Raw genomic sequence first — 15,670 nt, 5'->3', positions numbered from 1 at the left:
CATTCACAGTGTGACCCCAGCCATGCCCACAGCCAAGATCAGCATCTCAGGATGCAGATCCCAAGCACTGGTTGGCAGTGGTGTACAATTGCTTTGCTGAATTTAGTGCAGAACACTGCTGCCATCCAGCATTTGGAGCTTGCAGTCTGTGATTCATTTCCTAAATGTTTCAACCCTCTTAAATACAGATAGTCTGCTATGAAATTCGTGTTAGTGTATGATAGGGCAGCCCTCAGCTGTCTGCCCTGCTCCAGCTGTTGCTGGCACTTCAGCAGGCCTGTGAAGGACCTGGAGCTGTCTTGTGTAGGGTGCAGACACGTGTTCTTTCACTGCCATCCCTGGGACAGTAACGGGAACTGGAGGGCAGTGCAAGTTAAATCAGCTGCTCTTTACCCAGTGGAAGGAAGTCCGAGCTCCAAGGCTAGTACTTTGTAAATCCCCAAACTAAAGCATCTGGTTCATAAATAGCATCGATGGTAATGAGGCATGGCTGTGGTCCCAAATAGCAGCAGTGGAATTCCCTTCTCTGAAAAGCCTTGCTCCTTCCCTTCACTGTTACAATTTCTTTTGCTGCAGTGGATAACATCCTCCTGCCAGAGAACCGGGCTCACCTCTCCTTGGAGGCCCAGCTGAAGGAGCTGCTGGAGAAGCTAGACATTGTGAGCCCCATGCGGTCCAGTGGTGCCCGGACGCGACGCATCCGGCTCCTGAGACGGGAAATCAACTCCGTTCGGCAGAAGTTGGCCCAACAGCAGAACAAGACCATGCCCAACGGGGAGCCTGTGCCGTGGGAAGAGGGGCTGGATAAAACGGTGAAGGAAGAGGATGAGGAAGGGGAGAAAGGTGAGAGGTTGCAACTGGATTTTACTTCTAACTCTCCTATTGCATGTTGACAGCCAGTACCTGCTGTTCCTCCTGTCTGTGGCCTTAGTGGAAGACAGGAGTGACGCTGTGTAGTTTAGAGAATAACTCTTTCTAAAATGTTCAAGCAGATTCTGTGTTCCTTTATCAGATGATGCCAAGCCCCCGCACCCTCCCACCCTGGAGCCCACAGGCCCTGCACCCTCCTTCTCGGAGCTGGAGTCTCTGCAGGACCCTCCGACGCTCAAACCCATCAACGAAAGCAAGTCCTTCAACCAGCTGCAGAAGAAGGTGATGTCGGACAGGGAGTTCTTTGACAAGAAGGCGCTGCAGCGGGAGAGCCAGGCCTTCCAGCGCCTGCTGAGTGACAACGGCCTGAACGGACTCGCCTTGCCGCCTGCGGACACCCCCACCAGCCCCCCCTTCAGTGGCGTGGGCCGACGGACATCTGTCCTTTTTAGAAAAGCTAAGAATGGGGTGAAGCTGCAGAGGGGCTTGGACTGCTCCCTGGAGAACGGGGAGGACCACGGGCAGAGCGACAGGGAGCGACAAGCCCGGAAACGGCCGCAGAGCAGGAGTTACAGCGAGAGCGATGGAGAGAAGTCGCCCAGGCAGGCAGGACAGAGAGGTGATTCCTGGGGATTTCTCTTCCTTTTGTACACCTGGAAACTGCTAGGTAGGGCTGGGAGAGTGGGAGCGCTGAGGCCAGGTAAAGATGTTTGCATGTGAACTGCTCGCCTGAAACTCGCTTTGTGCTTGGAGGACACAGTCACCAGAGCTAGAGGTGCCTGAGGAAAGCCTCACGTCTTCTGTAGGTTCCTAAAGTGGGACAGACAAGACATGCCCATAATGAGCTGCACCTCTTTTCTCCCCTGACTATACATGGGAGTTTGTGGTAACTTAGTTCAGCTCTACACAGCTCCGTTTTAGACATTTAACGCTAAAGAGATGAAACCCCGGTTGGGTTACAAGTAATTCTTCCTTTCACCAGTCAGCAGGGCTGCTGAGAGGAGTTCACCACTTTTTGTAGAGCAAGCCACCATGCCCAGCTGCTTGCAGAGATGTTGAATGGCCTGGCTGGAGATTGCAGGGTCTGTAGTAAAGGTTGAGAAGTGCTGGCATTCCTGCCCTCATGGGAAACTTTGTGCTGAGTAGGCTACTCTGAGGAGCGAGGGTTTCCTTCTGCAGAAGTGATGTGTTTGTTTGGAAGTGTGCAGTGGACGAGTAACACAACACTCGTGTAAGATGAGATGGTAAACACTGCCTTTAAACCAAGCTGTACTCTCAGTTCTGAGACTCAGATAAAACTAGTGGGAAGACCAAACAGGTTCCTTTTCAAAAGAGCCCCGTAAACAAGAATAAGCAGCTGAGATCAAATTTAGAAAGATTCAAGGTGAAAAGGAACATCTGAGTGACAGCAATGTGATTTCTTTACAATTCTGTGTTAACAGCCATTGTGGGACAGCTCCCATGTGTAAGGCTTGACAGCCCATACCTCAAATACCATCTTAAAGTTATTTGGCTGTCGAAGGTTGTTCGTAAATAGAGAGTGGGAGGAAAGCAATTGCACATTGGGGTTGACTTACCAGGACAGGTTAAAGGAAACGTGAATGTCTTCTCCAAAGAGGAGCTGCTAGCTGAGGGACACACTGTCATTGTGTGCCAGTAATTAAAGCAGAGAGGAGTTACCCACAGTGGATAAAGCTCAGAATGAGAAGTTGAAATTAAAAAAGGAAAAATACAGGAAGGGTGCTGGAAAATCAGTGATAACTAGGCAGTAATATTTTTCCTCTGCTGAAGAAGCACTGCTGTTTTTTTCCTGAATCGCAGCACTGCTTTGGTGATTCAGTGCCTTCAACTGTTTCAAACACAATTGTTTTCTCCTAACTGGAGGGAGTGTCTGGTATGCCAAGTCTGTGTTACCACAGAGGCAGGTCAGCGTGATCGTGATCAGGGTTGTCACACCAAGGTGTTGCCCAAAAATGCACTCCCCGTGGCAGTGTTAAAGCTGGAGAAATCATAGTGGCCTTGACACGATTTTGCCCTTTGTGTGTTTATGGTGGGTAAAGGCAGCAGTCGTCTGCCTGCTTGTGTCTGCTCTGCTTTTCTTAGGGCAGTATTGGGTTGGTGCTTGGTCTTGTTTTTTTTTTTTTTTTTTTTTTGTTTGTTTGTTTGTTTGTTTGTTTATTTCCTGCCTGTGCTGGGGAGATTTGGTTCTTGTCTAGTCCCAGAGGAGATGCCAGCTCCCTGTGTAGGTATCCCTCTGGTGCATGGAGCAGGAAACTTGGCAGCAAAGGTAAGATTTCCAGTGCAGTCAGTGCCCGGGGCACGGAATTGAAATATTCCACTGCAGTGACATTTGTACTGGCCTGAGAGGAAGAGGGGGGGCTTCTACCCAGGGCACTTCCCCAGCACTCGCTGCTTCTTCAGGCAGCCCAATTTCCTGGGTGTGGGGAGCAGAAATACCTCTCCCTGGTCACCTTCGGGTTCCAGCTGAGCCTGGGGAACTCAGAATTTCCCTCTCCTGTTGAAGCACTCATCCTCTTTGTGACTGCTCCTGGCTTTCCAGGTCAGCAGGCAGGGACCCTACCCGAATTTTGGCAGCGTCTCTGTGTGTTGTTGCTGTTTCCTGGGGCTGATTCCCTTTTGTTTCCTTGGCAGGAGTGACCAACGGCTTTGCGAAGCACGCAGAAAACGGCTCCGACTCCGAGTGTGGCTCTGGCCTGGGCAGTGGGCTGGTGCTTGAAGCCTGCAGGTAAGACCCTGAGCTAAGCTGCTCCCCCAGAATATCTCCTCTCTGGATTTATTGGCCTGGGTTTGTCATTCAACTTCTTTGTTTAAAACCCAGCCCAAATAGTTATTTTATGTGTTGAACCTAAAGAAAAAAACTTCTCAGGCTCCATCCTGTCCTCTTAAGCTCTAGGTCCCAGAACACTGCTTGATTTTTCAAGCAAGTGGGCATCTGTTACACTCCTGTTTCTCAGTATGTATGCATCTTCTTTGCTGATGCATATCTTCGTGCGGTTCTTGAGAGCCAAGGCCAGAAAACCCTTTGATCTCAAAAGGCCAGCCCAGCACCACAGGCAAAACTGAACCTCTGCCACCTACTGAACAGCTGCTTTCTTCCTTTCAGAAGTTCAAAAACAGAACTTTCAGACAGGACTGAGCAGACTGAAAGCAAACGTCTGTATTTTGGTCAGATGCAGTAGGTACCATGGTACCATACCCATTTTCTGGTCTTATCTCCCTGTCCATTCCTCCTCACGCTGACTTTACACTTCACAACCCTTTCACTGCGCAGTGAGATCCATGTCATAACAGCATTGTGCCAAAATCGTGTGCAATGTGTGCTGTGCCTGCAGGCTACAGGGGCAACTAGGGTTGATGTGAGTAATACTTTCAGTGCCTTAGACATGTCATTGCCCTCTGCTTGTCTTCGATGATCCTGAGGGTGATGGCCTGTCAGTAGGGAAATAATTTCAGTCACTTTATGCTTCCTTCCAGTGCATGTGCTCAGTTAGTCCTGTAAAACCCCAAGCTTGCAGTGGTAGCCGGGCACTTGAGATTGTAAAATTCCCCGTGCACACCCATTGTTAGGGCTGAGACTACAGTCTGTTGTGTAACAGAGTATTCTGCAGCAGGGTTGAGGCCCAGGAGCATTTTTTAAATGAAAACTTCACTCTGCTTTGCAGAGTGATCCTAAATGTTAGCTGTTATGAAGCTTTTTTCTTTAGGTTCAACACATAAACGTTAGAGATGCATAAGTTTACTCATATAGCTAAGGTTTGGTTAGTGTTTCCATCATAAGTCGGTTTTCAAAGGCTTAAAATTTGGCTACAGCACAGTTGGTTTGGGGTTGAAATTAACATTTTAACCCTGAAGCAAACTTTGTGGTGATCCCTGTGTTCTTCATCCAGAACTTTTGAAAAAAATGAATGTGTGCGTTGTGGAGCAGCACACAAGAGGAGCTGGTGTTTTGTTAGCTGCCCTTTTAACTCATGAACATCTTTGTTTAAAATATGTTTTGGACAGAAAGATAAGCCATTATGCGCCTTAATTCCTTCAAATGTTTTAGCAAATACTTGGAAAGGCCCGAGGCAACAGGCAGTGTCCTGCAGGTATGCAGAGCTGTGTTTTTGTCTCCTGAGGGCCTTCTGGTGCCTGTGTCAGTGGAAAGAGGCAAGGCCTGGGTTTGGGGGGAATGAGCTCTCTGTGAGGGCAGGAAATGGTGGCAGAGCGATCCCACATCCACTGTCAGGGGCTGGGCATACCCAGGGGAGCACACAGCACCCTGATGAGTTATCTCCCTTAGCAGATGCTGAGCCCCTTGGAGGCAAAAGGCCTCCAATGCTTCTCTGAGCTGACATCCACACACCGCCTCCTCTCTCCCCTTTTCTCTGGGTTTAGTAACCAAATCTTCAGCTTTCGCATCACTGCCTCTCCTGTAAGTGGGATATTGCCATGATCCCTGTGCAGATCTCACAAGAAACTGTTGCAGTAAAATATTTTAAGTCGAGAAGCTGCATGGATGGGAACAAAAAGCAGAGAGCTGGATTCACGCAGAGTTGTAATGTCATTTAAATGGGAGCCCTTGAGTTATGCAGAAATCCTTCACGGGGTGAGGATGAAATCAGAACAGGACAAGGAGCCAGAAACTCGCTTTCAGACCGTGTCTTGATCTCATGACCCTGCTATATTTACCTCAGTTTCCCCATCTGGAAGTGAGAGAGACAAAACCGAATTCACAGGGGAGCGTGGGGGCTTGTTAGTTGATGTTTGCAAAGTACTTTGAAGATGAAAAGTGCGATGTAAGTGCTTATTACAATAATTGCAAGCAATTCACATAGCAAAAATTACATTAGAGCTGTGTGACACCCACAAAACAAGGAATTAAAACAAGCTGATGTCTCATGGAGAACTTGTACAATTATTCTATTTAGGAGCAGCTCTGTTTACTGCTTTTTCTCCACTCTGTCTTTTTGAGCACCAAATACACTCAGAATGGGGTGGTTATTAGAGAATTGTACAAAATAATTACCAGAAGTGAAAAAAATGGGATTGCCTAAGATGGAGATGTGCTATTTTCTGAAATCTGTGTAGTAGGGAGGTAAAAGGATGTTCAGGACTTGGGCTGATAGAGTTCAGTTGCTGATAGATTGGCATCGTACCAGAGGGCTGCTCTGTCCTCTCTGAAGTTTACACACAACTGGGTGAGTCCACATGAGTGCCAAACATCACGGCATCACCTCTCCAGCATGTAGTCCTTGCTGGGTTTCTTCCTCACGTTAATGATGAGGTTTGTATAAGGCCCCCCTCGTCACTCTTGGAAAAGCTGGGACAACGTCCAGCATTCCTGCACCAGAAGAGACGTTTTGCTCAAGTATTCGGTGTTCTTTTCACATCAGGGATGCACCAGTGCAGTTATTTTTCAGTATTTTAAACAGGGGAGTCCATTTATTTGGCTGTGTGTTCAGGGGTAATCTATTTTTTCCTAATGCCCTGCTTTTCCTGTCTGTTCTAACAGTGGTTTGATGCCTCCCAAGCGAAGTCGAGGGAAGCCAGCTCTTTCTCGGGTGCCCTTCTTGGACGGTGTGAACGGAGACTCTGATTACAGCAGCTCAGGTGAGAGTGGCTCACGGGGACTCTGCTGTGGGGAACACCTCGCTCCTGTCCCACAGCACGATAGGGCTGAGACCCTACCTGAAGCAGGGGGAGCAGGTCTCAGGGCGTGTTGGGAACCAGCCCTCCTGGAAGCACACAGATGGCACGGTCAGGATGCTAACCTGCCCCTGTGTTATCACCCTGCTTTTTACCAATTTATGCTATTACGTAAAAGGTTTTTCCTGCTTTCACTTTTGCTGATTGCTTGTGCCCTGTGTTCTCCTCGGATATTTGCTTTCTGTTGATCTGGTGTAATGTGTCTGGCACTGCCTTCTTCAGATAGGGGACTAGTTCTCCTTAATGATGCTGCAATACAAACAGTAAATGATAATTACAGGAGAGGTCTCTCTGGAAATGACTTCACAGCTCTTCCCTCTTGTATTGCTATCCTTGCTTTCAAGGTCTTCGTAACAAAGTCGTTGTCTTTGTCTGACTGCGCTATCCAATGGTGTAATTAAGTCACACTCCTCTAATGCTCCCCAAGGCAACACACCATTCTTCCAGCACTCACGTGGCCAGATTCTCATCTTGGTTACGGTGTGTCATTGATAGAGTTACTGCTGGTTTACACTGGTGTCTCTGAAATAAGAATTCAGCTTTGGCATCCCGGTATGCCCGTGCCCTTCTGTACAGCTCCTGTGCACTGGCTCCTGTCTCCGCGGGAGCTGTTATCATCCTGGACCCTTCGTGCTCAGCAATCTGCTTTGGAGATAAGCTTACAGAGAGGGGCTGGTATCGGGAGAATTGGAATCACACGATTCTGTGCTTTATAACATCGTTTCATTAACAGAAGAATGCGCTTGGAATGTAATAACAGAGAAGCACATCGGGTCTGCCTTGGCAGTGCACTCATTTGGGGTGTATTCAGCATATTCTAGATTCAGTTTGACTTGTGGTAAAGTCAGAGTATTGACCATTCCCCCCAGAGGAAGCACTGCCTGCTGTAAAACTCACAGTAATGAAGATTGCTCCTTTTCCAGGGCCAGGAGCTAGCAGATGAGTTATTCATCTCTTGAATAGATCTCCTGCAACATTTCTGACCCGAGTTTGAAAAAATTGGTAGCTAACAGACTTGTGTCAATGAGAAGCAGGCATTTCCTACAGAGATCAAATACTCTCAATGTATGTGACATCAGAATTGGCTGGATATTCGTATTTACAAGGAATAAAAAGGAGCTCTCCGAGCAGAGGTCCAAATCAATCTCAGATACAGCTTCATCAGTTCCACTGAGGGTGAATTTAGCTTGGTGGAGTGTAATGGACCAAATTCATCACTTTTATACCCATTTGATTTCATCAATGTTACAGCTATTCATTTCAAAGCAGAGTTTGGTGAACCTGATCGAATGGAAAGTGTTCCTGGGGGTGGAACTGGACGGTCTTTAAGGTCCCTTCCAACCCAAACCATTCTGTGATTTCTCTGATATTATGATTCTATGTGTGTGCATGGACTTAGACCTATGATTTAGGAGAACAACTATCTTAAGGCAGAACATAACTGTACTGACACACCATAAAAAAGGCTGGACATTCACTGGAGCCATGCTGTGTCTCATTGCACGTTCCATTTATCATAAACTTACTGTGGAAGAGAAGTGTGTCTTACCACGTATGGATATGGATACCAAATGTATGTAGGTTCAAACAATAAGTGGATTTCCATTTTGCTCTCTGTCTTAATTAAGAGAAGTGCTCTGGAATTGTGCATTTGTGCATGTCAGTGACTAAATGTATGCTTTTGTGTGACAAATAAGACGACAGTAGGTTTGTTCTCAGCAAAAGTGAGCTGGAATTTCACTGCTTGCTGTCTAACCAAACAGGATAAAAGAAATTGAAACAGAAAATTTGTCAACGTGTTTTAAGTGCAACAGTCATTCAGCTGCTTTAACTGATTGCTACCAAGACAAGGCAAGCCATCAGGACTGGGTTAGGTGATGGGGTGGTTTCTTGTGTTATTGCAACCTCCATGCTGGCACCTGGGCCCTTGTAAGCCATGCCTCCTTCTGTCCCTTAGGCAGGACTCTCCTGATGGCCTTTGAGAGTCAGGCTGAGCTGGAGCCCTTGGAGCTCGTGTGGGCCAAGTGCCGTGGCTATCCCTCCTACCCTGCCTTGGTAAGTACCTTCTGCTCTCTTGCAGTCTGTAGCAGCAGCGCAGGTACCCCAGAACACAGTGCAAGTGTGCAGTGTAGCCAGACAGAAAAGGAAAGCTTCTCAAAATCATGTGCTATGTGGGTTTTGTGTTGTTTTTTGTTTTTTTTTTTTTTCCATTTTCACAGTTTATTTTCCCTGTGCTCATTGTTTCAGAGCCCTCTCCTCTCCCTCTCCTCTCCGCAGTACTATAGGAATGAGAAGACTTAAATTTTGTAAAGGCAGGCACCAGGTGCCACTGGTGTCTCACTGCCTGTACATCTTCTTACCCAGTGAGTACAGCTGTGTGCGTAGGTGCCCAGCTGGCCTTATGGTATATACAGATCCTCTTGCAATAGCTGTATGTTTGACTTGAAAATGAGAATGCATGCATGTTTTGGAACCTAGTCCTTTGAACAGTGCTTCCTTAATGTTTATCATTTTTTAGATATTTAACTATTACTGTGAAATCCATAAACCTGGCTTCAGTGAGCACCATGCTCAGTTCCAAAGTAGGATAACGTGCAGCTAGTGCTAGGAAGTGCCAGTAGCACTGCAGGCTTTTAAGTGCCTGTTAAGTTATCAACAGAGAGAGATTGCTGAAGTAAGTATAAAAGTAAGAACATTAGGTAGTCTGACTGTGTCTTCTTGTTTCTGCTACTTTTAAATATATCCCTTGAGACACGGCTCTTCCAGCCGTCTCTGCTCCGTGTAGTTTCTGCATGGCTGCAGCCGTTCCCCAAAGTACCTTTATGGCTGGGATCACTAAGAGAGACAGCGCTTGTGACTGCTGAGAAATTGCAGGAGGCTGAAAGCAAGTGTAGTCGTCACGGAAATTATACAGGTCCCTACATCCAAACAGCAGAGCTGTGAAACCATGCGTAAGCTGACACAGCATGTATGCCCGGCCGTGGCAGAGTACAGTTCTGATGCTGTCAAAAAGAGCAGGTTCTGCTAGAAGAATGACCCTCATCCGTGCTTTTACTCTGGGTAAAAAGAACCCAGAGGAGAGAACAGCTTTGGATCTGCTTGCCGTGTTGGCCAGCCAAAGCATTTTTTAGATCATGATGTGGCTACAATCAAAGTCAGATTGTGCTTTAGCATGGCGCGGTTGCCCAAAAATAAGGCTTTTTTTTTATAGCAATGTGTTGTGGTGGTAAAGTGGCTTAATAAAATCCTACAGCTGGCCAGCGTCAAAGCCAAGTTGCTTTTTCAAGCCCTTGGAAGCCAGGATCAGGAGGCAGAGAAAAAAAGACCTAGTATATATCCACCTTTTGCTGCTTTGTTCCCCTCCCGTGATCATACAGCACAAATGTTGGACACTGACATTTCTGCTTGATATAGGGACAATTGACGCATTTGTTGTAATTTCTCTCCAAAATGACTGTAGTCTGCACTCCCCTGGCCTGATAAAGTCCGCATTGCTTGTCAGCTCTCGTAAAATACGGGGTCTGATTCTGATCTAATAACAGCATAAATCTCAGCAATGCCACTAAAGTCAATCGAATTGCACCAGAATGGAGCTGTTGTGAAATAACATTATGCCTGCTGAGTACAGCAATGGTCTTAAATTTATTGTGCAGGTTTGGAGAGAGGGAGGGAAATCCTCTGCTGAACACAACCATGCTGAGTTTGTGCTTAACTACCAATTAGCCTAAATGCATCTGCAGCCCCACAGAGCCACATACTTCTGTCCTTTCACTTCTTTTTTAACATCAGGTGCTTGGCTTTTGGGCTGACTGGTTTCCTTTCCAAATTGAAGCCTTGAGGATAGGAGAATTCGTTAAAAAGAGCTGCTGAGATAGAGCAAGCAATTTGTTTACCCTTCCTAAGTAGGTTTTAATCATGTAGCTTGGATAGACGCAAAGAACATGAAAAATAAATGCATTTTCTGCAGTGCTTGAAGGGGTTTGTGCTTAAATATCCTTTCCCTGTGTCACTAGATAATCGACCCCAAGATGCCGCGTGAGGGTTTGCTCCACAATGGAGTCCCCATCCCAGTCCCACCCATGGATGTGCTGAAGCTGGGGGAGCAGAGGCAGACAGAGGCAGGCGAAAAACTCTTCCTTGTCCTTTTCTTTGACAACAAGAGAACCTGGTGAGTGCGTGCAGACAGGCGGGGGCCTCTGGTGAGTGCTGTGGTGGCAGAGAGGCAAGATTTAACGTAATCTTTGGCGTATGGGAGCATACAGGTGTTATTGTTATGGTGATGTTGCATGTAAATCAGAATTTAAATGTGCAGCAATCAAGAAAAGTCTAAATGAGGAAGCTGGTCTGCTTTTCCCTGGCCCAAGACCATGACATTTGACTGCTCCGTTTCCATGCTGAGCAACGTGACAGCCTTCACCCGGGGTCACAGCACCACAGAAACACTGAGACACATGAAGAGCCAATTTAGTGGTCAAAATCTATGGCAAATTAGAGGGAGCGTTTTACTTCAAAACACAAGCAGACTCAGCAGCCAGTTTCCCTGCTGCACAAAAGATTTGCCAAGAATCTCCAGGGTAACATTTTCAAAATGCTGGATTTTTTTTTCCATATTTAGACCTAAACTAACAGCCTGATTTTTCAGGGGTAGCGATACCTGCAGTTTTCAAATGAAGCCATTTGTTTTCAGATGGAAAATGGAGGTGTAAGCACTTGGCTCAGGGCAAGTGAAATATCTCAAGGCCTTTCACTGTTCTCAGACAGACTGAATCTGCTGATTTTAGTGTCAGTGGCTGACCAGGCTCATGTGGTAACAATAACCCAGACATACAGTAAGCCACAAACCAATGAAGTGCCTTAAAAATGAGCAATAAGGCTCTGAAATCAGCACAAGAAACAATGGGAAGCTCGTAAAATTGGAGCATTGTGCTGGAAAAGGTGAGTCCCCCTGATGAGGCAGGCAGCCGTCTGCTGAACCTGCTGGATTATTTAACCAGCAAATGCAACAGGAACCGAGCAATAAACAGTAACACATAACACAGGAGTCGGTGTCTGTGCACTGCTGGGATCAGAGATCTGCAGGGTTTAAACTGAGGACAAAGCAGATGCTGAGCAGTTGGGGTGCACATGCAAATGGAGAAGAGAGTAGATTTGCCTGTTCTCTTTCCTCTATAAAACGAGACACCAACAGTTTAAAAAGGAGCCTCACAGGACTTCGAGAGCCCTCCTCCTCCTTCATCTCCTTGATATAGTCTTTACCTGCATTCCTGGAAGGGGCTTCAGGGAGGTGGCAGCCCTGCCAGGGCAAATATTTCTCCTGAGGGCAGGGAAGGGCTGGAGGAAGGAGGCACGCTGCCCAGAGGCTGTGCTGCAGATGGAGGAAAGGTGCCTGGGAGAGAGCAGAGCCAAACGCACAGCAGGTAAAGCAGCAAGGGGGAGCCTTGCCTCCTGCATTTTGGGGCTGCAGCAGCACTTCATGCAGTGAAGAGGTGGAAGCAAGGGGCAAGACAGGCAGTAAAAGCCACTGCTCTCTTATTGGGAAGCAGAGAAGCAGGGGTCATGTTTGCATCACCTGCTGAGTATCTTCATGTCCTCTGGAGAAAAGAGGTACAAAGATACACACATCTGAGGCTTGTTACTTGTACGCTGCATTGTTTCACTTTCCCTGATTACCAGAACCTCCTGATAACAGGGCATGTTCTTCAAGGAGCTACTAATGATTTGTAGCTGGAAATCAATGGCAATGTCACACTGCCCCTTGCTGTAGTCATTGGTTTTGAAAAATCTAACTCTTAGTTTGTAATTGAAACTACCTGCCCAGTAAAAATCAACATTTCCTCTATTTTGCCTTGCTGTTATTGAAGACAAAGCTCCAGTGGTTCCTGACATTTTTAAGTGGCCACTTCTTAGATCCTTGCAAGCAATTTGTACAAAGCCAGAGCATCTCAGGGAAGTCCTAAGACCCCGCTTAGTGCCAGATCCAAATTCTGCTGACTGCAGTGAGGCTGCAGAAAGGTCACAAAGACAAAACTTAGCCCCTCATCTTCATGGTGGAGACACTTTGCTGTGTGGGTCAGCTGTGTTGGCTGGCTGGGAAACATGGAACTGTGGCCGAGACCTAACTCCATGGGGCTGGAGTTCATTAGGAAAGATGGCACGTTTCTGAGTGTGCTAATTAACCTGGGCTAACGACCGCACAATCAAAAGTTGGTGTAGAGGAGGCACTTGCAGTTTAAGTCATCATTTGGTTGGGGTCAACTTGGACTTGGAGCGTGTCTCCTGGAAGCTGCCTGCTTTGGATGGCACTCAGATGGTTGTACTTGCCCAAACCACGGTGCTTACAGACACCTGGAAGAAGGCAGAGCTGTCTTGGTGATAAAAACTTCCCGCAGTGGAAGTCCCTGTACTTGCTCTGTGCAGAACACAAAAGTTTCCAAGTTTCCCCGGAGCTCCAAGGAGAATTTACAGCTTCGAGGAAGGACAGTGGAGAAAAACCTGTGCTCATGTAGGAAGGCGTTTTGGCTGCAGTTCTCCCATGTCCAACACAGGCATTTACACCTTCATAGCGTCATTGTGGGGTGTTAATTAAAAAAAAAAAAAAAAAAGTAGATCGTGTGAATGTAGCTGCTCCTGGGGAGATGACAACCAGTGACTAATTGCCTTTCTCTGTGCCCTTGCTGATTGGGTTTTGTGCTCTCCTCTTACCGCAGGCAGTGGCTCCCGCGTGACAAGGTGTACCCCCTTGGCGTGGACGACACCGTGGACAAACTAAAGATGATGGAAGGCCGAAAAACCAGCATCCGCAAGTCTGTGCAGGTGGCGTACGACCGAGCCATGATTCACATGAGCCGCGTGCGAGGAGATCACCCCTTCGTTACGTCTAATTACCTGTAACGGGTCGGGGCAGCCAGGCCTCCTCCTCCAGACCCCGTTGCCCACTTTGGGGGTCAGAGCAGACCGCTAGGGCGCTGGGTGTCCGGGGGCTCGCTGCCAGTGGGGAGCGGGGCAGCTGCCACCCCTTTGTGTCCTCGTGCGAGGTGCGCCGTTCCCAGCAGCCGTCAGCACTCCTCGAAGTACCCTGACACGTGCCAAAAAGCCTGTCCAGCTTCTTTCTGAATGTGTCTCACTGAAGAGCTGGCAGGAGATGAAATGTATAAGTCTACAGGGCCGGGAGGAAGGTGTTAGGAGAAGCTGCTGGGCGGTGGGAGCCACGGGGAGCTGATGCAGCGAGCCCAGAGCTCTGCTGGATGTTCGGACCCTCGCCCCTGCCTCCCCCGTGCCACCAGGGTCTGCAGTCACCAGCCAGCCCTGAGCGATTCCTGGGAACCCGTCACCGCTGTAAGCAAACCAGGATCCTTTATGGAAATCCCAACTGGACTTTCTCGTGCCAAATTTACCCTGTCCATCACTGGCCTTTTTATTTTGTTCAGATGACATTGATTGTCCCATCACGCTCAAGAAATTGTAGCCAGGAGCTCGTATCGCGCTGTTCCTGCCTACATACAGTGTTTTCGTGTTCGATTTCTTGCATTGCATTTAGAAAAGTTTGAGATATTTTGGTAACCTTCCCCTCTGCTACACACACTTACATGCACAGATGCACAGAGCTTTAAATATAAAAAGCAAATTATCTGCTTTTTTTTTTTGGTGTGTGTTTATGTCCTAGAAATTTCTTTGGTAGTTTCACATTTAAATTCTGATTTCCATGACTGTACTTGTTTCAGTCACATTTCATATCATGGTTTAGTACAGAATTGAGTCTATAAGCAGAGATAGCTTCCTTTTTTGAAGAAACAAAACTAATTTTGGAGGTGTCCAATGAGCTAGAGCAGCTTTGCAGGCACTGAGGTTGATCAGGGTTGGAGGGAGATGCATCGTTTGTGTTGTTTTATGCACATTTGGTGTGGGGCTCCTCTTCCTTTCTTCCTTCTTTTCTGTCTCTTTCAAGTTTTCCTCGGGCTTGGTTTGGGTTGAAACCAAGCACTAAGTAGAGCACACAACCATTTTGCCTTTTCGCCTTCTCTCACACACGTCTGTCCCTTCCCTAGTGTGTGGGTCTCCAGCATTGTCATCATTACAAAACAAATAAACCCAGCTCTGCTGACAACCCCTGTTTTTTTCTGGGTTTGCACGGCAAAAACAGGGACAACCGATGTTCGGAAACAGATGACAAAACCTTTTCTATTAGCCAAGGACTTTTGATTTCTCTGATCTCTTCTGTTGTGTATCCCTCTTTGCTTTCCCATTTTAAGAACCAAAGGTGCAGAGCAAGATTGTAGATTGAATATCACCATTTCGCTTTTTAACTCGATATTTTTTTATTATTTTAACTTTTTCATACTGAAGAGAATGTGGGGTCAAAATAATAATTAATAATAATTAATAATAATGAATAGTGGGGAGTAATCACTGCCATTTCTACTTGGTCTACTTTTTTAAAATACCACTTCTTATACATTGGGACACGGAACCACACTTTAAGGAAGATTCCTGTAACATATAGAGATGGGGCATAGGGTTTTGTAATAATAATAATAATAATAATAATGCCTACGGAGTGTGGCTAGGGAAGGATGTTGTGTATATAGTTGTAAGATACTGTTCTAAATTATTTAGACCTATTGTCACCATTCTTGAAGTCCTCAGTTGTGTTGCTGGGTCTTTTATATGCACACGGTGTAATTTATTTTGAGGGACATACACTTTTCCAGGTGGTAGCTCAGCTGTGGACTTGTGACCTGTGTATATGTTCTAAGATCTTGGGGTTTGTTTGTTCCGTTTTGTTTTCTTTTTTTTTTTTTTTTTTTTTTTAATGACATTTTAGGGTTTGGATTGGCTAATATCCTGCTGTTGCTACGGGACCTAAACGTTACTGTCAGTCTGCTGTAAAGCACAGATTGCTCTATTTATTGTAGAAAGTGAGTTTATTTGCTTTCTAGAACTGTTTATATCAGATGGTATAAGAGAGGTAATATGAAAATCTATGCTTGTAAAGAAAAAAACAAATGCTAATTTTACCTACTATAATCTGACTGTCTGAGACTATATTTTCTCTCTGAGAAATAAATGTTCTAATGTATAAAAAAAAAAAAAA

At 46.4% G+C, this 15,670-nt stretch overlaps 1 protein-coding gene across 5 annotated transcripts in view; it reads left to right on the top strand.

Moving 5' to 3' along the window:
* The window catches only part of BRPF3 (bromodomain and PHD finger containing 3), a 35,032-nt gene extending 19,362 nt beyond the window's left edge, over positions 1–15,670 (top strand). For all 5 annotated transcript variants that reach the window (XM_084497927.1, XM_084497925.1, XM_084497926.1 and 2 more), the window contains exons 7-13: positions 577–843; positions 1,013–1,489; positions 3,523–3,616; positions 6,386–6,483; positions 8,537–8,634; positions 10,593–10,747; positions 13,287–15,670. In XM_084497927.1, coding sequence (XP_084354053.1) covers positions 577–843; positions 1,013–1,489; positions 3,523–3,616; positions 6,386–6,483; positions 8,537–8,634; positions 10,593–10,747; positions 13,287–13,470 — 1,373 coding nt within the window. In that variant the 3' untranslated portion in view covers positions 13,471–15,670. The remainder of the gene's footprint in view (positions 1–576; positions 844–1,012; positions 1,490–3,522; positions 3,617–6,385; positions 6,484–8,536; positions 8,635–10,592; positions 10,748–13,286) is intronic.

The sequence above is a fragment of the Aythya ferina genome (genome assembly GCF_964211825.1).
Source record: "Aythya ferina genome assembly, chromosome: 25".
Lineage (NCBI taxonomy): Eukaryota > Metazoa > Chordata > Aves > Anseriformes > Anatidae > Aythya > Aythya ferina.
The sequence above is the reverse complement of the archived record's forward strand: the minus strand, read 5'-3'. Positions and strand labels throughout refer to the sequence as shown.